Source organism: Heterodontus francisci, chromosome 10, assembly GCF_036365525.1.
Source record: "Heterodontus francisci isolate sHetFra1 chromosome 10, sHetFra1.hap1, whole genome shotgun sequence".
NCBI lineage: Eukaryota > Metazoa > Chordata > Chondrichthyes > Heterodontiformes > Heterodontidae > Heterodontus > Heterodontus francisci.
In genome coordinates this window covers 102587073-102613436 of record NC_090380.1, presented here as the reverse complement: position 1 = coordinate 102613436, position 26364 = coordinate 102587073, and the positions used below count along the sequence as shown (strand labels likewise).

The 26364-nt window shown below is 39.8% G+C and overlaps 2 protein-coding genes across 6 annotated transcripts in view; one reads left to right on the top strand and one right to left on the bottom strand.

Moving 5' to 3' along the window:
- The window catches only part of vps26c (VPS26 endosomal protein sorting factor C), a 191169-nt gene that overhangs the window by 59568 nt on the left and 105237 nt on the right, over window positions 1-26364 (bottom strand). The gene's annotated exons all lie outside the window — the stretch shown is intronic.
- The window catches only part of ttc3 (tetratricopeptide repeat domain 3), a 170163-nt gene that overhangs the window by 68152 nt on the left and 75647 nt on the right, over window positions 1-26364 (top strand). For all 5 annotated transcript variants that reach the window (XR_010975885.1, XR_010975886.1, XM_068041194.1 and 2 more), the window contains exons 16-27: window positions 1318-1398; window positions 6296-6408; window positions 8216-8342; window positions 11945-12067; window positions 12238-12339; window positions 16279-16371; window positions 17908-17972; window positions 18837-18979; window positions 20656-20967; window positions 21375-21626; window positions 23760-23806; window positions 25427-25483. Coding sequence is in view for 3 of the 5 variants with exons in the window: in XM_068041194.1 (XP_067897295.1) it covers window positions 1318-1398; window positions 6296-6408; window positions 8216-8342; window positions 11945-12067; window positions 12238-12339; window positions 16279-16371; window positions 17908-17972; window positions 18837-18979; window positions 20656-20967; window positions 21375-21626; window positions 23760-23806; window positions 25427-25483 (1515 nt within the window). In the remaining 2 variants the exon portion in view is untranslated. The remainder of the gene's footprint in view (window positions 1-1317; window positions 1399-6295; window positions 6409-8215; window positions 8343-11944; window positions 12068-12237; window positions 12340-16278; window positions 16372-17907; window positions 17973-18836; window positions 18980-20655; window positions 20968-21374; window positions 21627-23759; window positions 23807-25426; window positions 25484-26364) is intronic.

The following is a 26364-nucleotide window of genomic DNA, read 5'->3' as shown; positions in this document are numbered from 1 at the left end:
GCGCTGCTTCACAAACCACTGACTACCTCCAGGCGCGTATCCATTGTCTCTCGAGATAAGGAGGCCCAAAAGAAAAGAAAGAAATATAGTCAGATGTCTCAAGGCACTTAGCACGAGCGTTATCAAAAAAAATTTGACACAAAGCCACATGAGGTATTAGAGCAGATGACTATTCAGTCCTAACTGAATTCCCACTCAAAAAGCACCTTTAAATTTTTCTATTCAGCAGATCTGGCAGCATCTGTGGAGAGAGAAGCAGAGTTAATGTTTCAGGTCAGTGACCTTTCATCAGACCTGAAGTGAAACGTTAACTCGGCTTCTCTCTCCACAGATGCTACCAGACCTACTGCGTATTTCCAGTATTTTCTGTTTTAATTTCAGATTTCCAGCATCTGCAATATTTTGCTTTTATTTAAATTTTTCTGGTTGCTTGACTCTTGACATTCAATGGCATTACGATCGTTAAATCCCCCACTATCAACGTCCTGGGGTTACCATTGACCAAAAACTGAACTGGAGTAGCCATATAAATACAGTGGCTACAAAAGCAGGTCAGAGGCTAGGAATCGTGCGCCGAGTAACTCACCACCTGACTCGTCAATTTCTGTCCACCATCTACAAGGCACAAGTCAGGAGTGTGATGGAATACTCTCCACTTGCCTGGATGGGTGCAGCTCCAACAACACTCGAAGCTTGACACCATCCAGGACAAAGCAGCCCGCTTGATTGGCACCCTATCCACAGACATACACTCCCTCTAAAACCGACGCGCAGTGGCAGCAGTGTTTGTACCATCTACAAGATGCACTGCAGCAACGCACCAAGGCTCCTTAGATAGCACCTTCCAAACCCTTGACCTCTACCACCTCGAAGGACAAGAGCAGCAGATGCATGGGAACACCACTACCTGCAAGTTCCCCTCCAAGCCACACCATTCTGACTTGGAACTATATCGCCTTTTCTTCACTGTCATTGGGTCAAAATCCTGGAACTCCCTTCCTAACAACACTGTTCGTGTAGCTACACCACGTGGACTGCAGCGGTACAAGAAGGTGGCTCACCACCACCTTCTCAAGGGCACATAGGGATGGGCAATAAATGCTGGCCTAGCCAGCGATACCCATATCCCATGAACAAATAAAAGAAATACCTTGTTTTGGTAGATCTTAAATAAGCTTCAGTGAAATCAATATATAGTTTCCAAGGATGTCTTCGTTTTAATTAAAGGCATAAACCATGGATCTTAATTCACCAGCAATGCCAACAAATTGAATCTTTATTACATATCTAGTTGTCAATTGTTTTTGTCTTTACTAGGAAGTGCCTTTCTCTACTATCGAATATGTGATAATTATCTATGGTCATGCCTGTGCCCTCCTTGGTATTGGACTGCCTGAGGTAAGAACCATAATTTTCTCTTTTTTTTTTCTCGTGAGTTGTCAATTAGTAATATAGGTAAGCATGTTTGAAATGTGCTACGTATGATTTAAATTATCATGTCACTATCTGACCCAGAAATCTACCTAATCAGTGGACCCCATGGGTGATAGCTCCTGTCTTATTTTCCTCCTACTGATGGTCATGGTGAGGTGCAGTTCCACGGTTACCGTTAGCATACCAATACCTCACTCAAGTGGCAGTGTTTATATTTGAATCTAGACGTTGGATGTTAGCATGCTATTCAGTGCTGGGGATAATCTTCACCCAATGTTCACATACAGGAACTTTTCACTCTGAATCTTTGGATACCAGTCGCTAACAGAAACGCAGGCTAATTTTCTCCTCCCGAGCATGAGACATTGAGGTGAATTGCATTTCATCCATGGCTGCCTGGATCAGCTAACTGCACCGGGGTTAAAACTTGGGACCTTTCCAGTTCCTATACTTCAGAACATCCCCCAACCCTTGTGTAGCATTCCGTATAGTGCATTTAAAATAGTGATGCACTTGGGAGCCCCATGCAAATATCTAATAAGGCATTTTCTGCCTATACCTACTCGCCTATATGGGAAAAGTGCTGACCACTTCTTTCCCCCTCCACACCACCCCCCCCCCCCAAACGCCCCCGCTGACCCAACTATAAAGCTCTTGCGAAGTAATTGTAAAAGTGCAAGTTTCTGATTGTAGTAGCAGATAAAGGTACGTACTGCCTCGAGCATGATTGCTAGGTGGTTTATTATTAAGTGATTTTAATGTATTGCATGCATTAATAAAATCTTATGAAGTGTATACTGTTGCATACAGGAGCACTTAACAAATAATGGCAATGCCATAAGTTTAGCATTTTTTTTCAATTAAATTCAATTTCAGTTTATTGTCTGTACGGAAGTTCATTTCGGGTACATTGCTTATTCATTAAAATTCAATCGGGTAATTTTCTTTTTTATTCATTTCACAAAAGTCTAACTCGATTAAAATATGTTAACTAATTCCAGTATATTAAAATAATCAATCAATCATTGAGTCCCATCATGAGTGTGTATCCTCATCCATTCATCAAGCTCCTGTTAAAAGTTTTTATAGAACAAGGCACGAACGAGTTCAAGAACAGATTTGTCCTGCATCTAAGGGATTTTTGTCTTTTCCCTAAATGCATCCACAAGTAATAATGACACAAGGGGTGATTCTCGCTGTTTTCATAACACTCTTTACTTCTGTCAAAATTCTTCGAACAGATTTCGTCAAAAAAAGATCTGCTCATCAAATTCCTTTCATACCTGATTCAACAATCTCCGTACTCTTAAACAATCTCCATTCCTAAGACAACAGTACCAGGCGAAACATCCACAAAGGATGCTTTGAAGGACTCGTGATGAAATAAACAATGAAATGGAAGAATTATAAATTTTAAAAAGTCAACGGCTAAACAAAATCATAAGATGATACTTGTACACAGAAAAAATGACATAGCAGCCATTGACCCCCCCCCCCCCCCCCTGCCCCCGTACTGGAAATCCACAACCTCATCCTTGTCTGAAATGGCTCTGGGGAGAACCCTTTTGAAATTGAAAGCTATTGCATATTAATGACTGATCGACATGAATGGACGAACTGAGGATGCTGGAGACAGTCTGGCTCATAACCAAACCAAGATGAATAAGGCAACATCATAACAGAATGGTTCCCGTTCAAACACCAAATAATGGCCATGGTTATCATGCCTTGAAGCATTGTGTGGTAACCACGGGAGAGAGTTACACATCTCCTAACAAGCTAATGAGAGATTTTTACCTTTAAAAGGTAGCTCTGTGGGGAGAGAGAGAGGGCGGGTTGGGGGGGGGTGGTGTGCGTGTTGGTGGTGGAGAGATCAAGCCAACATCATAGCCCATGAGAAGGATCCAGAGAAGAAAATAACCCTGCTGACCAAGAACAGCCACCACAGCAGATGCATCATAAAATGACTGAGTCTAACCATCTGAGAAGTTAACAAATGACACACACCAGCTTTGGGCTGTATTACAATTAGAGCTCTACAATACCTCCAAGTTCAAGACTGCAAATAATCAGGCCTTCAGCTTTTTAAAGAAAGTCTTCTTCCCGAGAAGGCTCAATAATCTTCTGTAAACCACAAACTTACCACCTGTCAGTAATAAGCCATATAGAAAAGTTTCATAACAGATCTACTCGAAAGGATTTTAACTTTGAGGTAATATAATTGTGTAAATCCTTTGGTCATCACATCACTACACTGTTCCCCCTGCGATTCAATTTAACATCTACTTTAATACCGAAATACTTAAAGCTGGTGACTGTTTCGGTATCCACATCATGAATTTTTACGGGAACAATATAATTAGCTGGCTTTTTCCTAAAGTCTGTAACTAATTATTTTGTCTTATTTCGTACAATTTGAGAATTGTTATTGCACCATTTTACAAACCTCTCCGCTGAGTCCCTATAATTTATTATGAGGGCCCCAAGTACCGTATCATCAGCATACTTCAGAATCATTGTCATCGTGCTCTGATCGGCAATCATTCGTGTAGAAGATGAAAAGCAAAGGTGAGAGTACACAGCCCTGAGAAGATTCAGTATTCATTAACATGGGCTCCGAGTAAATCCCAGAGACACTTAGTCCTATTGTGAAGAAAATTACTAATCCAAAGTAAGATATTAGGATTAACATCAAGGTTTTTCCATTTCTCAATATGCTTAAATGGTTGCATAGTATTGAAAGTTGAAAAGAAATCAGCAAAGGTGGTATGAGTATCGTTGCCTAATCTAGCTGTCTGCTGTTGGATCAAATGGACTCAGGTCACAACAGCATTGTCCACTGATTTGAGGCTGATACACAAGCTAACTGCTATGTGGAAGAGGATCTAAAAGACACTTTGACACAATGCGCTCAAAATACTTAATGACTATCGATGGAGGAGCAACTGGTCGGTCATCATTCAGCTCAACAGGCCGCAAGTTCTTAGCAAACGGAACGATGATGGCTGATTTCCAACAGCAAGGAATAGTATGCGTATCAAACAATTTCTGAAAGACCAGAGAAAAAGGAACTGCCAACTGATGAGCATGTTCCTTAATTTTTCTGCTGATCTGATCTGGGCTGCATGCTTTCCGTGGATTCACTCGCTTGAATTGCTTCTCTACCTCCAATTTATTAATAGTGATGTGATATTCTTCTAATTCATTAAACCACTGACCACCTCCAGGCGCGTATCCATTGTCTCTCGAGATAAGGAGGCCCAAAAGAAAAAGAAAGATGTGATATTCTTCTAATTCATGAAGTGAAGCCTACTGCCAAATCACATGTTTCTTAAATTTATCATTTTTCAAATCAACCAGAAAATCCATTCAATTTATTAGCATCATCACAAGGATTGTCTGCAGAGAGGAAAGGGTCATTTCTCATTTTCAGTGGAAAACTATAATTTTATGCACACACTTACATCTCTGGGATTATTTATCCTAAAACAATTATGCGAGTGTCATGCAGGCCCTTGTGTGCCAAGAATGCGGCATATTAATTTTGCCACATGGGCATTAAATTTCAAATTGTTGCTGGGAAGAAGAGAAGGCCTGATACAAGGGTTTGTCAAGGCTCCTTGCTGGAAAGTCATTTTTGCATATTAACAGACAGTATTTGTAGACAAAGGACCACTCCCTGACCCACCCAATACACAAAGCCAGAAGTGGTTATACCAGTCATGCGACTACCTCGCTGGCCAACTTGGGGAGTTTTAAATTGTAGAGACAGTGTTTGAACTGGCAGAAAGCTCCTGGATTGAAAAGACTTCCTCTCGTCCTGTCTGCTCCCATCTGTTTCTCATCATTGAAGACACATGAACCCCGAGAGAGAGAAGTCTCCTACAGTAAACAAGGTTTAAGAAGAATACTGCGCCTTAATGGAAAGCAAGATCAACCTACAAAAGGACTCTACAGTGAGATCGAAGAACTGTAACAAACTCTTCGGGTATTGCCTCAAACTTTCCACTTTTTCTTTTTTTTCTTTCTCTATTTGCAGGTGCGTATCGCGTATGCATGCTAGCGTGGGGCGTGGCGTGTATCCGTAGGCGTTAACCAAATTAGAGTTTTTATTTAATTTTAATAAATTTCACTTCTTTAAAACCTAAGAGAGCCTGTTCGTGCTCATTTCTTTTCCTTATAATTGGAAAACGGTGAACAAGGATTCACCAAGGGGGAGCTCAAAACACTGTGTTTAGAAATAAAACCCGGTTACAGTAAGACCAGGTGAAGGCTGAGAGGGAACCCTGGACACCTTTCTCACCTGGTCGTAACACTAGTAATTGAGATCTGAAGTTTGTTTTCTCACCAGAGTGAACCAACACACTGATCAATCTTTCAAAGCTGCCACCTTCAGGGCTTTACATGTCATATATTATATGATCCAACGAAAACAACATCATGAGAAACCTTATTTATATCTAAGTTAAATGTACTTGCAGAAACAGTTTTTCCTTGGTGGAACTGGGGAAACACCATTTAGTTTGAAAACATGCTTGGTACAAGCCTGTCCCAGCAACAAACTGACTCACTGGTAAAGACCACAGACCAATGCAAATTGGAAAATAAATCAAGAACTGTGAAACCCTAACAAACTAAACCAATTACTATGGTTAAGATATCCTAGCCCTACTTGCAAATCCCAAGGAGCAAGTCTAACAGATCACTACATGTGAACTGACCCCTAGCATGTGATAGCTGTGACAACAAACCTAACGTATCATTTACCTTGTCGATATCTGTTGTTTGTTTGTGCTTGGTAGCTGTTTGTCTTGTATACTTCATTGTTCTGGAGCCACTAATTCATGTTTTGCTTGACAAGGAGCTGACTGAGGCTGAAAATCAATTTAATAAAATCTTGGAGCAGTTCCCAAAGCAGCGGCTTGACTGTTTGGCATTCTACGGGCTTGGCAAAGTGTACTTCCAACAGAACAGGTTCGTGCCCAGCAAAAAAAAAAATGCACAAATAGAAAATGGTAAGGGGGAAACTTTCTTTGGCAAAATTTAACAAATGGTGTTCCCTAGGGATCTGCACTGGAAACTCTGGTTTTCACCATTCATATTAGTGACTTGGATGAAGGAATAGAGTGTGGTATATTGAAATTTGCAATTGACGTTGAAGTTAGGACAAATGGTAAGTTCCATAAAGTTGCATTAAAGCAGGAAGTTACAAAGGGGGACAGATTAAGTGAGTGGCCAACACTAAGGCAGATGGATTTCAACTTTGGATGTGATGAAGGCAAATTGGAATCTTTTCATAATGGTGAGATACTGAGAGCTATCGAAGAGTACTTAGATTTAGCAGTGTCTGTACACAATTCACTTAAAGCTAGTGCAGAGGTACAAAAAGTAACCGAGAAAGGCTAATGAAATGAGGCCCTTTTGTTTCCAAGAGATTGGGTTGCAAAGAGTCAGGAAGTGATGCTTCAGTGTGCAGAGCCTTGGTCAGACTTAGCTGGAGTACTGTGTTTAGTTTTGGGTACTGTACTTCAGGCCTTGGAATGGCTACAGTGCAAATTCATCAGAATGATACCAGGGCTTAAAGGGTTATATTATATTATGAGGACACATTGCATGAAATTGCTTTATATTCTGAGGATAGAAGGTTAAGGGGCGATCTGGTCAAGTATTAAAAATGATAAAAAGAACTTGACCGGATGTAAACAAATTAACTATTTTCTCGAATGGGGGAATCCTGAACAAGGAGACAAAATCTTAAATATTTTTGTGAAGGTATTTCGGAATGAAATCGGGATTCTGGGTCATTTGAAATATTGAAGACTAGGATTGATGAATAAGCATGTCAAGGGTTATGGAGAGAAGGTGGGTAATTGGTGCTGAGGTACAGATTAGCCATGATCTAATAGAATAGTGGAACAGGCTTGAAAATATAGGAACATAAGAAATAGGAGTTGGAGTAGCCCATACAGTCCCTCAAGCCTGATCTGCCATTCAATACGATCATGGCTGATCATCTGCCTCAATTCCACTTGCCCGCCTGTTCCCTATATTCCTTGGTTCCCTCAGATCAAAACTGAGTATCTCAGCCTTAAATATACTCAATGATAGAGCATCCGCCATCCTTTATGTTAGAGAATTCCAAAGATTCACAACCTTCTGAGTAAAGAAATTTCTCCTCATCTAAGTCCTAAATGATCAACTCCTTATCCTGAAACTGTGTCTCTGTTCTCAATTCCCCAGCCAGGGGAAACAACCATTCTGTCTACCCTGTCAAGCCCCCTCAGAGTCTTGTATGTTTCAATGAGATCACCTTTCATTCTTGTAAACTCGAGAGTATAAGCCCAATTTATTCATCACAGGACAAACCTCTCATCCCAGGAACCAATTTGAGGAAATGAATAGCCTACTTCTGTCTCTGTTCCTGTGTTATCCAGGGTCAATGGTTATTGTAAGTTCTACTTTGTTACCTTTTAGGAACTAGTCAATCTGTGTAGTAGTTTTCCTTAGTAGTTAAATGCGCTAGAGTCTGTGATATGGGAAATTGTACAAGAGTTGTGGAAGAGGTGGGCTTGATTCAGGTTTGACCTGTGCTCAGCCTTGTACAGTTACAACAGTGGTCCTACTAGAAAGCTTATTTTGCACTGCTTCAAATGGTGGTTGTCGGCTCTTCCCTTCCTCCTTACAATCCACTGCCTAGAAAATGGCTGCAATATACTGAAACACACTGTTTATTCTTGTTTCCACTAATGCTTCTCCATTTTCCATTGTGCTTTTCCCCTAGGTTTGCTGATGCTTTAGATCCTTTCACTAAATCCTTAACTATGGTAAACCGCAAGATTGTTCCAGGCATACTAACATGGCCCACAACAACTGTTATAATTGAAGAAACACAGGATGAAAAATTAAAGGTAACCCTTTTTAAAGATATGATTTGTATTTGCTCTTGTAACAAATAATTAAAGAATAGAGTACCAAGAATAGGCCAAAGGGCCATTGAACCCTGTATGTCATTTTGTTAGCCATATCAACTTCCTTAATCATCTCTGCCTTTTCTTTATATCCCTAATACCTTGACATCCCAGGTAAGTCTCCAACACCCTTTAAAGCACCTGAATTAACTTAGTGAACTTCTGGACAGTATTTTCTATATTCTCTCACCCCTTTATGCAACAGTTGTCTTTTCTTACAACCAGCTTAGCTCATTCTAAGATTTTTTATTTGTTTGGCTCTCCCTCTTTGTACGGAAATCCATTCCGCATCTACCTTGTTTATTCCCTTCAATATTCTAAACACCTTGTTCAGATTACTGCTTAATCTTCCCAAGTCTGTCTGTGTCTCTCATAACTCTGTCCCTCCAACCCTATAACCCTCAAGATCGCTGGACTTATCCAATTCTGACCTCTTGCACATCCTCGATTTTATTATTACTGTTGGTAGTCATACCTTCAGCTGCCCAGGCCCTAAGCTCTGAAATTCCCTCCCAAACCTCTCCATCTCTTTCCTTTCTCATCACCTTTTACCTGTCCTAATCTCCTTGTGGCTTGGTGTCAAATTTTGTTAATGCTCTTGTGAAGTACCTTGAATCATTTAACTACATTAAAGGTGCTATATTAATGCAAGTTATTGAATTATCACAGGATATTCTCCAATTATATTTCCTTGGGCAGGGCATCCAATATTACAAGTGACGTCTGGCCAGCATATGATGTATCTACAGTCACAATTCCTCATTTTAATATTCTGTAGCTATGATTTTGAGCATCCTACGTACAAACTCAGAAAACCGGACATTTTTGAAAATATGTTTTTTCCCAACCTCTATCAAAGCTTGTCTAATTCTTTTGAAGGTTCCAGATAGATTGTCTGATTTGAGAAAGGTGGCTGATAAATGATTTCAAAACTGTGACCAACCAATGAAGAATGAATAGTCTGTTAATTTCAAAATAACTCAAACATTTCAGACACAAGCATTCAGTGTAATTTGAATGGCTTGGCCCCTCCCTCAGACTCCTGGCTTCAAACTAACCAAATCAAGTTGATACATGAGTGTGAAGCAGGCTTTTAAATATTGGACACATTGCTTCATTTGATTGCACAGCCCATCTCAAAATCTGGGATTTTGGACGTCCAACCTGTCTCTGATGGAATTTTGCACCTGTGAGCTGTGTTTTAATGACTTGCGCACCTGGTCTTGGACCTTTTTTGTGCATTTACTGGCCCACCCTTGTGCTTCCAAGTTTAGGTTATCCTCCCAACTGCTTTTCTTGTGTCAAAAGTATGCTACTTCACACTTTTACATTAAAGTGCATCTGCTGGCATTCAGCTTAATGCATGACTTTTGTAATTTTCTGCTCTTTTCTATTTTCTATACAACAACAACTTGTGTTTATAAAGCCCCTTGAATTTAGTTAAACATCCCAAGACTTTATCAAACAAAATGTGATACGAGCCACTTGAGCTATTAGGGCAGATGACCAAAAGCTTGGTCAAAGAGGTAGGTTTTAAAGAGCGTCTTAAAGGAGGAAAGAAACGTGGAGAGCTTTAGGGAGGAAATTCTAGAGTTTAATACCTTGGCAGCCAAAGGCACATCAGCCAATGGTGGAGTAATTAAAATCGGGGATGCTCGAGAGGCCAGAATTGGAGGAGCATGAATATCTGGTAAGGTTATAGGACTGGAGGAGATACCTCCTATCTTTAGTGTAATCTGCTTCCCAAGCAGTTTCCTTTCTGTGCTGTGAGGTTGTCTCCAGTTACAGGTGCCTCAATGTCAGTTAGCAATGTGTTGAGGAAACTTTACAAATATCTTATCAAATATAAATATGACCTCCATCGATCCGTCTATATCCACCACTTCAGTGACTATCAAAGAACTTTAGGCATGATTTATTTTAATAAAATAATGCTGACTTGCCCTAATCAACATACTTTTCTGTGTTCTCATTTTACCCTATTGCTGATGGATTCGAGTAAATTTTCTTGCTAATAATAAAACTCATTGGGCCTAAAGCTACCTGGTTTGTACTATCTCTCTTTCATATCCTTTGTTGCTACCTTTCAGTACTATCCCCAAATCTACCAAGCTTTAGAAGATTTATGCAGAATCATTTATGGCCTAGAACAAGGCCATTTGGCCCATTGAGTCCACACCAGCTCTCTGCAGAGCAATCCAGTAGGTCCCGCTATCCTGCTTGATCCCCCTTGTCCTACAGGTTTATTTCCTTCAAGTGCCCATCCAGTTTCCTTTTGAAATGGTTGTCTCCGCTTCCACCATCCTCATGAGCAGCAAATTCCAAATCATTACCACTCGCTGCATGAAAAAAAAGTTCTTCCTCACATTTCTCCTGCATCTCTTGCCCAAAACCTTCAATCTGCGTCCCCTAGTCCTTGTACCATCAGTTAATGAGATTGGTTTTTCCTTGTCTAACTTATCCGAGCCTGTCATAATTTTGTACACCTCTATTAAATGTCCCCTCAATCTCCTTTGCTCCAGGGAGAACAATCCCAGCTTTTCCAACCTAACTTTGTAACTAAAATTCCCTATCCCTGGAATCATTTTGGTAATTTTCCTCAGTACCCTTTCAAGGACCAGGCCCATCCTTTCTAAGGAGTGGTAACCAGAACTGGACACACTATTCTAGTTGAGGCCTAACCAGAGGTTTATAAAAGTTCAGCATAACTTGCCCACTTTTGCATTCTATGCCTCTCTTTATGAACCCAAGGACCCATATGCTTTGCTAACCACACTCTCAATATGTCCTGCCACCTTCAAAGATCGATGCACATGTACCCCCAGGTCCCTCTGTCTGCACACTCTTTAGAACTGTGCCATTTAAGGCTATATTGCCTCACCCTCTCCCTTCTGCCAAAATACATCACCTCACACTTGTCTGTATTAAATTCCGTCTGCCCATTCTGCTAGCCTATCTGTCCTCTTGCAGGTAGGTTATATCATTCTCACTGCTTGTCGCTCCTCCGAGCTTGGTATCATCAGCAAATTTTGAATTTCTGCTATATTCCAAGATCCAAATAAACAATGGTCCCAGCACTGACCCTTGGGGAACCATCCTCCAGTCTGAAAAACAATCTTTTTACCATGACTCGCTGTTCTGTCTTTAAGTCAATTTTTTTTATCCAATTGGACACTGATCCTCATATTCCATGAGCCTCAATTTTGTTAGCCAGCTATTTTAACTCAGATAAGTGTGAGTTAATGCATTTCATCAAGAAATAATGCTCATTGTACAATCTCTTACACTGACTCGTTCTTCCAGGTCCTCAGCTGTAATATCCTTACCTCTGCCATTCCTACAATCTTCAGGATTTTAAAAACTTAGATTGCTTTTGCCTAATTACCACAACTTGATTAATCTCTCTTGTTCCTCGTTAGTATCCTGCATTATGGACCTTGTCCCAACATCTAGGTTTCCTAATTAAAACAAATATCACTCTGTTGTAGTCTAAACATTTTCACTGTAAATCTGCTGCTTATTTAAGTAACTTTATTTTTCAGACAATGTTGGAAGAATACATAAGTAAATGTCGATTCCCTCCAGAATCTGATGCAATCTGCCGCTATCAACATTGCCAGGGGCATTCTAAGATCCAGATCTACTTCTCAGACCCAGATTTTAAGGTAATGAGTTTTAAGTGTAAGTGGCACATGTGCAGAATCCAGCAGTCATCTCTGAATCACAGCTGAGTCACTAAACATCCTATAAAAGCATCCATTGTACTTGGAAGAAATAAGTAATTTCTCTAACTATGCAATATGTACTATTGACCATTTTGATTCTTGTATGTTAGGGTTTTATTCAAGTGATGTGCTACCTACAGTGCCGTGTGGAGTACCATATCAACTGTTGGAAGAAATTAAAGGCAATTTCCTTTGAAGATAAAAATGACAAGGTTAGTTCCTTTTATAAAATGTAGGTAGATGTATATTTGTGATATTTCTATAATAATGTGAGCAAGGATGTGAATGTGCACAAAAATGAGTCGATGACCTGTTGAGTTTTACTGTAATCTGAAATGAAGTGCTTTCACAGTGAAAAAGTATGCAGCATTTAGATTTCTTTGCCAGTCCACTCATTTATAGAGAGTAAATAATATAATTTTATTGTATAATTTTGTTTGTTCCCATCCAAGTATTGCTGGACAGCCAGGTGAGTGTGGACTTTGTTATGGCTTCTATCAATCCCATTTCAGGATTGCTAGGCAGGTGATATATCTGTAAATCCTGAAACTGATCTTGTAAAGGTGGTAATCACTTTTACAAAGAAAGCCAGTTGAATCTTATTTATTCATGCAGATTCAGCTGATTACAATGTAAATTTTTTTTACTATTTAGCTAGGAATGCAGAAAACAAATTATATGGTATTTAGTACTGGTCAGAATGTATATTCATATTTTTACATGCAATTATTGTGCAGCCTGTGCTCCAGAATCTTTTTTTTTAAAAGAGTAGCAATACAACCTTTTATCACAAGTACAGATGAGGAAAGCTTTTAGTTCAGCCGCTCAAATAATCTAAAAGTTGGTACTTAAATGGTTCTAAGTATTGTCTCCACTGCTTCGTCCGGAGGTCCATTTCATGTGTCAATCAACACTTTGTGAAGAACAACTTTCATATCAGTTCTGAACATACCTTTTACTAGTTTAAACCTGTGACCCCTTTGCCTGCTCTCTGAATTTAATTTAATTTTCAGGATTTAATTTCTCCATTCTTTTTCCTGTTAAGTTCGTCTCTTTCAGTTGTATGGGGCTTTGGTGAGATCGCACCTGGAATACTGTGTGCAATTTTGGTCTCCGTGTTTAAGGAAGGGTATACTTGCATTGGAGGCAGTACAGCAAAGGTTCACTAGATTGGTCTCTGGGATGAGAGGGCTAGCCTATGATAGGCTGACTAAATGGGGTCTATGTTCTGTGGAGTTTAGAAGAATGAGAAGTGATCTTATTGAAACATGTAAGATTATGAACGGGCTTGACAGGCTAGATACTGAGACGTCGTTTCCCCTGGCTGGATCATCTAGAACAAAGCACAGTTTCAGTATAAGGAGCTGATCATTTAGGATTAAGATGAGGAGAAATTTCTTCACTCAAAGGATTGTAAATCTTTGGAATTCTCTACCCCAGAGGATTGTGGATGTGCCATCAATGAATATATTTAAGGCTGAGATACAGATTTTTGGTCTGTCAAGGAGTTGAGGAATATGGTGAGAAGGCAGGAAAGTGGAGTTGAAGCCTAAGATTAGCCATGATATTGAATGGCGGAGCAGGCTCGACAGACCGTATGGTTTACTTCTGCTTCTCTTTCTTATGTTCTTATTTCTTTCAAGGCTGAAAGCCCCAGATTCCTCAGTCACTTCTCTTAACACATTCTAACACAAGGGATCAGCCTCGTGACTTTTATCTGCACAGCTTCCAGTGCTTGATTGTCTTCCTTGTATCTTGATGACTAACTGTTTTACATATGGGTTGCAAATTGAAAATCCTTCAAGATCTAGTCTGACCAGAACACTATATAGTTTGATCGTAATTTTCTCTAATTATATGTTCTACTGTTCTAGCTCTGAAGTTCAACATTCTATTGGCTTTGTTGATTGCACTGCGTTGGTTAGACATGTTGGGTGTCAAAAGCAGTAAGACTTTGAGGTCTTTATTGTCTTTGACAGCTTCAACATCCTTCTTGGTGTATTTATGTCACCCATTTTTCCTTGGTATGTACAGTGCTTTATAGTTGCAGACATTAAATTTCATCTGCCATTTTTCATATGTTCTACCCACATATATATTTTGTACAACTCTATTTAATTTCTGATCTGCTTCCTCCAATTCCACTGCCCCTCTTATGGAGCTATCTATATATTTGACCAATTTACATTGAGTAAAAGTTATTGATGATTAGAGTCGGTGGTGGTCTCCATTTCAATCTCTAGGGAATCTCACTTTCATATTCTGTCCATTGCGCCTCAACCTTCCAACCCAACATCGCCTTAATCACTTTTCAAATAGTATCATCAATGGGTTTTAAAATGGCCGTATTTATTTGCTAGCTTGCAGAGCATCGGAGAACTGATTGCATGGAAATTGAAACATTAATAGTATGCAGTGTTTCAGTTACATAGCTAATTATTGAAAAGTTAGTTAATTTGGAAAGTTTAACTATGTTGGTACTAAATAAATACAAGTTGTTGGTCACTTGAAAGACTAAAAAGACTTGCATTTATACAGTGCCTTTCACAACCAAGGACATCCCAAAATGCTTTACAGCCAATGAAGTACTTTTTTGAAATGTACTTGCTGTTGTAAGAAAGGCGGTGGCCAATTTGTATAAAGCAAGCTCCCACAAACAGTAATGTAATAATCGCCAGATAATCTGTTTTTGAGATATTGATTGAGGGGATAAATATTCTTCAGGGCACTGGGGATAACTGCCTTGCTGCTCTTCGAAATAGTACCATGTAATCTTTTACATCGACCTGAGAAGGCAAACAGGGCCTCGGTTTAATGTTTAATTGGAAAGATGGCACCTCAGACAGTGCAGCCCCCCTCAGTTCTGCAGTGGAGTGCCAGCCTTGATTTTTGCGCTAATCCTGGAGTGTGACCTGAACCCACAGCCTTCTGAATTGGAGATGAGAATGCTATCAACTGAGCCACAGCTGCCACTCCTGGTACAAGTGTTAAGAGAGTCCAAATTTTTTGTTAAAACGTGGAATCTATATTTTTAAAAACTAAAAAAAAAAATTTATGGACATCGCAACATCTGGAGATAGCGGAACTTTATGGATACTTTTTTTAAAAAAGGTCGTCAAGAGGTTCCTGGTTTTGACCAGAAAACAGAAGACACATACTGGAAACCAGGTAATTTCAAGGAAACCACGGGGATTTTGACCCAAGAGCTACAGTTTGTTATGACGAGAGAGAATTTATGATTTAGCTTGAGACTTGCTTGGAAAAGTAGTTTCATTTTGAACTTCAAAAGCTCTAATGGATTTGGACTAAAGCCAAATTGAAATTTGAGATGGACCTGCCAGGGGATGAGAAAAAAAACCCGACAAGTATTACCTCTCTGTAAAGGATCCTTGCTCTTGAAAAGCAAAAGCTTATATGAGTGGTACTGATGCTTCCTGCATTTTTGAAGAAATCCTGGATATTTGTAGAAACCTTGCATCTTTAAAAGGACTTCTGCATCGAATGTGAGAACGGTTGCTGCACACCTGATGGAAGACCTATGCGAAGCATCTGCAGTTGAATTTCTTTGAATGTTTACCCAAAACAGACTGTTCATCAACCTCACATGGAAAGACTTCGAGTGGCATCCAACTGTTCAACTTTAGGGCACCTTGCCCAAGCCAAAGGACTTCCTTCCAGATCATTGCAGTCTAAGTTTTTTATTGTTTTATTCCTTCAAAACAGCTATAAACAAAAGTCCCTTTTTTCCAGTTAACTGGTTTTTGGATGCGCATGAGGATAATACAGGGCTTGAATATTTTGACTTGCGTATATATTTCATCATTGGTTAAGACTTGGTTTTATAATAAACGGATAATTTTGTTTATTAAAGAAACCCGGTTGGTGTGCTTTGTTCTTGGGACAAATAGAGTATTTAATTGGTTGTTTCAGTAAGTGGGAAAATTTATTGATATGCTGTGAGCTGTGGAGAAGTGGGACTGAATTAACACTGCACTCCTGCCTCAGTCGTAGCACAAATTTGAAATGTGTTTTAGGAATTCAGCCTAGTGAACTGCAGTTCATATTGCAGTAATTATATCTTTTGAGCATAGCACTGATATGATTTTTAATTTTTTAAACCTAGTCAGAACAGTTTGTTTTTTATTTTGAAGGATTTTCTCAGAAGTCCATGTTTCACTCCCGACTGTGGAGGGAAAATTTCTAAAATTGTCATCTTTAATTCAAAAGGTCTTGTGAAATGTGAGGTAAGAATTTTCTCAAATTATTTCATTTTGATTTTCAGTGCAATTACAGCATAAATCTAAGAATATGTACATAGAATATCTTAGAACGCAATGTAATTTGACAATGGAAACTTTGGGAGCCTTGGAATGGAGTCAGCCAACATCTGAAAAATTTAGTCAGATGCAGTAGGTTTTTGACGCTTCTGAAGGTGCTACTATTTTTAGTTATGTCCTTTTGCATCTTTTACATTTTTTGTTTTGATTTGGTCTTTCATTCTACTTTCACTTATTGTGTAACCAACGTATGACTTTTTTTTCCTCCTGCTGAGATCTTTTAAACATCGTGGGAAGGCATAATGGGGAATAATTGAGTTCTAGGAGGAATGAGGCTTCATAATATATCTCTCCAATTCTTCTTTCACCCCACCCCACAATGGCTGGCGAATTTCTAGTTGCCGGTAGGTCTGGTAGCTGTGTAGTTTTTATTTTTGACACCCCCATTGGTCTTTTATTGTTTAAGATATCATTGGATTAGATGTAACTCTAGGCATTCTGTCAAGTAACATTAGGTCACAGGCAAAGACCAGGGAGCATACTTAGGATGAAATCTTCTGCACTTATAAAAGTTTCAGGCATCGGGACCATTTCCAGGTCCTGACCCTGCTTGGGTCAGCAGCGCGCCAGCAGGGGAGATTTTCCAGCAGGCGGTCTGCATTCACCATCCATTTAAGGACGGTGGGTGGAACAGGAAGATTGGAGAGTCTGCAGAAATGTACAGCCAGCAGCCCCGCCTGGAGAAGTGAGCACTGCTGAAGAAAAGGGAGACCTAAAGGAAGCCTCATAATGGAGGTGCTCATGAAGGGCTCCAAACTCAGTATAGAGAAGCAAGGGCAGAGAACAGTGAGGGGCTTCAGTGGAGGGGTAGCCCCTCCACAAGAATGCCTGCAGCCGCAATTAGACTTCTTTAAATCTTGCGACTCCCTGATGGCAGCATTTCATTCAGCTTCTGATGGCCCTCTGACCTCCTGCCGAGAGGCTGTCTCTGAAGCATTACCAGGCTTCCGACACAGTGGGGCCCATGTGATGCTGGGAAAATTCTAGTACTGTCAAGGTGGCACGAATCAAGACTTAATTATGTTGATTGCTCGCTGCTGTCGAGCTGGTTGCTGATTCCAGAGGCAGGACCACATAGAGCTGTCCCCGATGAGGTTTTAAGTAACTTTCATGGCTGTCGCCTCCCTCCCAACTCTCTCTCTCCCCTCCCCCCCCACCCACCATCCCAAACTTCAAAACCATCACCACGGGGCTGGGAAGGTTCTGTCCCTGATCTGATTTACGGTGCCGTTTACTCTTGTAACTGGTACACGTGGATGCTTCCAAAGCAGATTTTCCATGCAGATAGCACCTAGTAAATTTGATATATTATGTGTAAGGGTAAGAGAATTGCTTTGTTAGTGGTCTTTCTACTTTGTTTCACTTCAAAAAGGATCAGACTGTTCTTTGACAGAAGATAATTTATATCTTTTATCCTTGCTAAATGTAAATTGTGTTTTTCAGTTTGAGGCTAAAATAGTAAAAAGCAAAGACCCTTCAAAAACAGTTGTGAAACAGAAATGTTCAAGGTAAAGTTATTTTTGTTGTATCTGTCTCAAACAAGTACAAGTTTTTAAGGGTTATACCACAGATACCAGTTTGAGATTGAAGCAGACAGACATGCATTAAGCTGCCTTTCTGTTTTTTCTCAGCCAGAGGGGGGAAAATTAGCTCTATGCATACATTTAAGCACTAAGCCTCCTGGCATTAAATACTGGTTGATGTTAAAGAGCTGACCATCTGTTAGCCAGCCTACATTTAAAAAAAAGGTGCAAACTGTTTTTAAACTTCTTCTGATTACGTTTTATTTCTGAAGGTAACTTTGCGCTGCTTACCTAAATTCAACTTTAAGCAACCAGACCTAAAATACACTATAATTTGTCATGTTGAGTTGAAACGGCTTTCTGTAGTGTAAACTCTGTAGTACGACCGGAAGATAGTGAATATCGGTCGATTCCCATCTATGTGTAAACTAGTGACGTATTAATGTTTCATTTTAGCTGTCTGTCTTCTCAATAGTTCTTTTAGCAGTAATGTAAATATTTGTGTACACAAACCTGAATATTTAAATTGCAACTACTTTTCCAGCACAGTTTCTAGCACTCCCAAAGTTACATTTCTGTTATCCAATCTTGCACTTATTTATCCTTTTAAGATGGCCTCACAAATACATTGCAATTGCTGTAGCTGACATTATTACAAATCCGTCTTCCCCTTAATTAGGTTAACACTTACACTTCCGGTTACTCTTGAATTCCTATTTTCTGGTCTCTTTCTCTTTGTTGCTGCAGTCATCTTCCCAAATAGCAATTGCTGACTCTGCTTTTCTCCCTTTCTGCCATGGCATATATCTCTTTGTCACTGCTTCAATGAGTACTTTTTTCCCGTAATAGTGCTTCGAAGTTGAAGATTAAAGAAGACCGTAAGCAAACCAGAAAACAGTTGAGAAAAGAAGCATCAAGATGCAATGCTGAAAAACAAATGAAAGAAAAAGTTGAAAAGAATAGCAGAATTGAAGAAACCAATTATAAAACTGGTAAACAGAAAATGCCTTATGCGTAGTGGTTGTTTCACCTGATGATCTAGGACTTAGCATGCCCATTAATTTATTTTTAAAGGTCACTAGTTAGCAAGGCAGTAATGTGAGGGCACAAATGTAAGATCGTTGCAAGAAGAATTAAAGGAGAGTTTAGAAAAATAATTTTTGTATAGAGTGGTTAAAATTTGGATTTTTCTGCCACACATTATTGAAGTAGAATGCATATTTTGTGAATTGTATAAATGTTTGAAGAGGAATATTAAAATATGAGGAGTGAAATGTGAGGAGTTTGATTAGTTGCCTTAGGTAAAGAGCACATACTTGATGGGCCAAATGGCCTATTCGTGTTGTAACGTATTTTAGATCTAGAAACTTAGATTTTTAGCAACTTTCAAGTTAATTACTAATGAAATTGGTAATCTATGGATACAGTGATGTCTATTTTGATTTTTTTTTAATATAATCGGGATCTGAATCTAATTCACAGATCTTGTTTGGCTAGGCTTTAGGAACATAGCAACAGGTGGCAGCCATTCACATCCTCAAGCCTGCTCCACCATTCAATTAAACCATCATTGATCTGTACCTCAGTTCCCATTACCTGCCTGGGCTCCATATCCCTTGATACCCTTGCCTAATAAAAATCTATCTATTGATCTCACTCTTGAAAGCTCCAATTCTCCCAACATTTAGGGCAGCACAGTGGCGCAATGGTTAGCACCGCAGCCTCACAGCTCCAGGGACCCGGGTTCGATTCTGGGTACTGCCTGTGTGGAGTTTGCAAGTTCTCCCTGTGTCTGCGTGGGTTTTCGCCGGATGCTCCGGTTTCCTCCCACAGCCAAAAGACTTGCAGGTGATAGGTAAATTGGCCGTTGTAAATTGCCCCTAGTATAGGTAGGTGATAGGGAATATGGGATTACTGTAGGGTTAGTATAAATGGGTGGTTGTTGGTCGGCACAGACTCGGTGGGCCGAAGGGCCTGTTTCAGTGCTGTATCTCTAAATAAAAAATCCATGGTGTTTTGAGGGAGAGAATGACAAATTTTTGCAGCCCTTTGTGTGGTAAAAGTACTTCCTGATTTCCCTCTTGAATGGTCTAGCTCTAATTTTAAGATTGCTTTTTCATCCTTAATTCCCATCAGAGGAAATAGTTTCTCCACATCCACCCGAACCCTGCTGAAAAGTAAGTTTATTTTGAAGGTTTATTCTGGCCTGGTCAAAATGGTCAGACCTCCTGACTTTAGCCTTTGGTAAGGGCACTACTGATATTGTGGCCTTTTAGGCCTGTATCAAAATTACTACCCCCTTCCTCATGGTATCTGAAATGAAAAATCATGTATTCTCCAGCATAGTCTGACCTCCCCTTAAACAAAACACTGGTGGTGGGGGGTGGAATTAAATGATTTGAACTATATCCATCTTAATAAAGGTAGGAGAGGTGTAGTCCTTGGTTGCTTGCATGCCTAATTCCCATTAATTATGGCTAGTTGTGATGGTACTGTGATAAATGAGAAGTTATGCAAAAAGTGAGTAGCATATTTCAGTGCTTTGGCATTCTTTGATTTTGCTGTAATGTGGCCCATTATAGTGCATGCAATATTTCTGGTGAGGTGTATAAATTTCAAGTGCATATTAAATGTTTCATTTTATACCTGGGCCTCCTTATATACACAGGTCATTCCTGGAATCCTCTTGGTGATCGAATATTGCAGCTGATAATAGAAAACAAGGAGCAGATAAAAACTGGAGTGCAAAATGTTTCAAACCTACTTCAAGAATTGCTTTCATTACGTGTTCTCAGCATAGGGGACTATGACATGCTTTCTACAGCTGCTTCCAAACCATGCCAGGTTATGGGTCAACTTCTTGACCTCATTGTGCAAAAGAATAATAGAATAAAGACCAGAGCATTCCTCTACGCCCTTACCAAGTGCCAAGAGGTTGACAACAAGCTGTTAGATTGGATCAATTGGTTAAATGATGCAGGTAATGTCACAATGCATGCAAATCTGAGTGTATGCGCACACAAGTTGTGTGAAACTGAAAAGTGCCCAAGGAATTCATTTCAGAATGATTTTTTTTTTCAGAATGATGAGGTAATGAGGGATTAGGAGGAGAACTGCTAATAAGTTAAGAAAGGTTTATTGAGTGTTAAAGCAGGGTAAAAGTGAACGTGTATTCATTTAGATGTGATGTTTGCGATCAGAGTTCACAGGGCTTAGGTAACAGTTCCCATTTCATCTTTTGGAAATATTTATTTTAAATAAAACTCTTCCAGCAAGATATTTGGAGGCAAGGGAGCAAAGTTTTAAAATGGTAGTATGCTTATTCAAAAATCATTTTTATAATTTATTACTGTTGATTCTGAAGTAATGTGTTTTAATTATTTACAGGCCGTGAAGCAGCAGGGTTGTTTTTGTCTCGTTACTCAAACTGCATAGAGCAGTTGGACTTGGATTGCCAAATAGAGCTGCTGGTTGCATCTAAGATTGAACTTCCACTGCTAGAAAGCACTAAAGAAATTGTAGAACAATTGAAACAAGAATCGCCTACTAAAACCCGCAGTTTTATATGGATGTTGGAGGAGAAGAGAGAACAATTTCCTTCCCTGCAGAATCCTTTAGATGAATATTTTAATGTATTGGGTATGTATTTAAGTGGTTATGTGCTTAAGTAACTAGTCCTGAGCCCAACCATCTTCAGCTGCTTCATCAATGACCTTCCTTCAATCATAAGGTCAGAAGTGGGGATGTTCGCTGATGATTGCACAATGTTCAGCACCATTCGTGACTCCTTAGATACTGAAGCAGTCCGTGTAGAAATGCAGCAAGACCTGAACAATATCCAGGCTTGGGCTGATAAGTGGCAAGTAACATTCGCGCCACACAAGTGCCAGGCAATGACCATTTCCCAACAAGAGAGAATCTAACCATCTCCCCTTGACATTCAACAGCATTACCATCGCTGAATCTCCCACTATCAACATCCTAGGGGCTACCATTGACCAGAAACTGAACTGGAGTAGCCATATAAATACCGTGGCTACAAGAGCAGGTCAGAGGCTAGGAATCCTGTGGCGAGTAACTCACCTCCTGACTCCCCAAAGCCTGCCCACCATCTACAAGGCACAAATCAGGAGTGTGATGGAATACTCTCCACTTGCCTGGATGGGTGCAGCTCCAACAACACTCAAGAAGCTCGACACCATCCAGGACAAAGCAGCCCACTTGATTGCCACCCCATCTACAAACATTCCCTCCCTCCACCACTGATACACAGTGGCAGCAGTGTGTACCATCTACAAGATACACTGCAGCAATGCACCAAGGCTCCTTAGACAGCACCTTCCAAACCCGCGATCTCTACCAACTAGAAGGACAAGGGCAGCAAATGCATGGGAACACCACCACCTGCAAGTTCCCCTCCAAGTCTCACACCATCCTGACTTGGAACTATATCGCTGTTCCTTCACTGTCACTGGGTCAAAATCCTGGAACTCCCTTCCTAACAACACTGTGGGTATACCTACCCCAAATGGAGTGCAGCGGTTCAAGAAGGCAGCTCACCACCACCTTCTCAAGGGCAATTAGGGATGGGCAATAAATGCTGGCCTGGCCAGCGTCGCCCACATCCCATGAATGAATTTTTTAAAACTTGCGAAAGTGTTAACTACTCGTGACTCTTCAAATTAGTCAAAATATTCAATTTTCAATCAGAAGATTAAGAATAAGAGGGCAATTATTAAAAAAAAATTGCTATTTCAGAAATTAGTTTGGATGTAGTGGCATTATATTTCTCAATTAGAATATTTGAAGAATTAAATCTCTTTGAAACCTTTCCTTCACTTCATTGCCAAAAACATTGTTGCATTGGCAAGAGTGGAACAGGGCAAGGTATGTATTAAAAATGTAATGCTATACACACAAGATGGAGAAAACTATCTTATTCATTCATCCAGAATGACATTGTACCATCTTGTTTCTTAAATTGTTCCTGGGTTATTGCTTCCTCTACTGTATCCAGGAGCCCACTTAATATGTTGATCAGGGTTAGCATAGCAAGTTGATGACCCTCTGTCAGAACTCATTGGCTTAAAACACTCTTTCTCTCCACAGATGTTGCCAGACCTGCTGAGTATTTTCAGCATTTTCTGTTTTTATTTTGGATTTCCAGCATCCGCAGTACTTTGCTCTTGTATAAGACTCCTAAGGAGTCATTTTGACTGCAATAGTATAAAGGGGGCAATAGTGAATCAGCAATCCATTTTATATATCTCCTGATTTTAATTCCCATTGACTGTACAGTTGTGTTGCATTCTGTCCTTTTACCTTTGGATATGAATCCATTCTGATTTAGTGGGTGTCCTTTCCGTGTGAAACATGGTTCCTGTTAAGTATATTTTCTGCTCAAAGCTTGGGATTTAATTGTCATGGTATTCAAAAGCCATTTCCGTTTCAAAAATATGATAAACCTGATTCATGTTATGGCTGATTTATCTCTCGAATTTCTGACCACTTGTGAGCAAAACATAAGAATAGAATTTCCTCTGATATTTCTATTATTGGGCAAGAAAGGAGAGGAGTTTTCTATTGTGAATGTAGGCATGCTGTATAGGAGTTTTAACTAGGATGTATATTGCTTTGTCAAAGAACTTGTATAATTAATGTATTTTCTACTAAATTTTTGGTCAATGTTTTAGCTTCTATTTTTGGTTCCGATCATGTTACTACATTGATTCATTTAAGATGAATACTTTTAAAATTTTCTTTCTTTTGTAGATGCTCCTTGTACTGTATTAAAGAAACAGGAAAATGAAGAATTAGCTGTAAGTTGCATTCTGTACAAACATTTAAGATTGATTTGTATGTGAAAAATCAAAGATTGTAATAGTTCATGGTCACTTTCCAGGTTACTACAGTTTATTACTGGAGAGAACTGACCACCTGGAGTAATGTGTATAATTGTGGTCAGCTTATTATGAGAAAGACGTTCAAACAATGGAAAGAGTGCAATGAAACGTAGCTAAATTGCCAGTTAAGTGAAGGCAACTGAGTTATGAGGAAAGGTTTAAATAAGCTGGAATGTTCATACTAGGTAGAGGAGTCTGAGGGATACTCTCAAAGAAGTATTTTTAAAAATAAATTGCATTTGTATAACAGTTTCAGGATCTTCCAAGGTGCTTCACAGTAATGAACGTGTTTACATTTAAAGTATAGTCACAGTTGTATTCCAAGGAAAGGCAGCAGCCAATTTGCACACACCAAGAACCCATAAATAGCAATAAAATAATGACCAGATAATCTTTCTAGTGTTTGTTGAGGAATATAAGTTGATCAGCGGACTGGGAGAACTCCCCTGCTCCTCTTCTAATAGTGCCATGGGATCTTTTACACCCAACGAAGAGATTAGATGGGACCTTAGTTTAAGGTCTCCACCAAACAATTCACTATTCCCTCAATAGTACACTGAAGTGTCAGCATACATTGTGCTTCAGCCTCTATAGTGAGGCTTGAATCCATGATCTCTGACTCAGAGGAGAGAAATATCACTGAGACAAGGCTGGCACTTGTTTATCTATGCCTTTTAGGACTTAACATCAATATATTTATAGTAGCCGTGGATTCTTCAAGAATTCTTGGGCTTCAGCTTGGGCGAAAAGACAAATTTTAGATTAATTACTTTACACAGTGGAAAAAAAAAGTTATAGTATGGACTGCCAAGGAAGGCAGTGTATCAGCAAATTGAATAATTCTGGAGAAAAATATCATAGCGGGATGGGATACAAGAATTATCAATGGGTGCGATATTTGCTAGACATTGAGACTGGCTAGATGGACTGCAATGATTTTTTTCAATGTTGCTTTGTTCTGTAAAATACCACTGGAAAACAATGAAGTTACTGAATAAAATGGTAGCATATTTAAATGTTCTTTCACATCCAGCAAGAAGAGAGGCTGAACCATGTCCATTCATTTTGTGCTGCCGTACTGATTAGAACCCGTATTACAAGGCATCATCATTCTACTATGAGCAGATGCAGAATGCATATGGAAAATTTGTCCAGATTCTACTGCTAATTCCCCCTCTCATCTGAGACCATGTAATTGTTAAGGATGATGGATCTGCAGTAATGCAACAAATAATCCAGTCAAGAGTGTATTGCGTTGACATGTCGTTATTGTCGTTATTCTTATGCCTGGACTTAAAACTTTTTGGTAAGATAGGGAAGAAAGTGCTGTTACTGCTTAAGAGTAACTAGATTTTAAATCAGCAAAAATATACAAGAGACATTAAGGAGGGTCTGGTGGTACTTCAGACCCAAATATAAAATACTGATTATTTGGGTCCCAAGTAAACAATTCAATAAGGTACCATAAAAATGTATATGCTTCTTGATACTGTGCACTGTATCTACCAGCTGTTGATTGATCTAATTTTCCTGCAGAATATTGGCCCTAAAAGTAAAATTAGAAACAGAAAAAAGAAACTCAAGGATTCCAAGGTTAGTACATTTTGTTTTATGCCTGTCTAACTTTGTGGTTTATTTTAATAGCAACATGTGAGCATGTCTGAGACTCCCCTTTTGACAATCATCCCTGCATTTTACTGGATTATCAAAATACTGCAGATTTGACATTGCACAATGTTCAGCACCATTCATGACTCCTCAGATACTGAAGCAGTCCGTATAGAAATGCAGCAAGACCTGGACAATATTCAGGCTTGGGCTGATAAGTGGCAAGTAACATTCGCGCCACACAAGTGCCAGGCAATGACCATCTCCAACAAGAGAGAATCTAACCATCTCCCCTTGACATTCAACGGCATTAGCATCGCTGAATCCCCCACTATCAACATCCTAGGGGCTACCATTGACTAGAAACTGAACTGGAGTAGCCATATAAATACCATGGCTAAAAGAGCAGGTCAGAGGCTAGGAATCCTGTGGCGAGTAACTCACCTCCTGACTCCCCAAAGCCTGTCCACCATCTACAAGGCACAAGTCAGGAGTGTGATGGAATGCTCTCCACTTGCCTGGATGGGTGCAGCTCCAACAACACTCAAGAAGCTCGACACCATCCAGGACAAAGCAGCCCGCTTGATTGGCACCCCATCTACAAACATTCACTCCCTCCACCACCGACGCACAGTGGCAGCAGTGTGTACCATCTACAAGATGCAATGCACCAAGGCTCCTTAGACAGCACCTTCCAAACCCGCGACCTCTACCAACTAGAAGGACAAGGGCAGCAAATACATGGGAACACCACCACCTGCAAGTTCCCCTCCAAGTCACACACCATCCTGACTTGGAACGCTATTGCCGTTCCTTCACTGTCGCTGGGTCAAAATCCTGGAACTCCCTTCCTAACAGCACTGTGG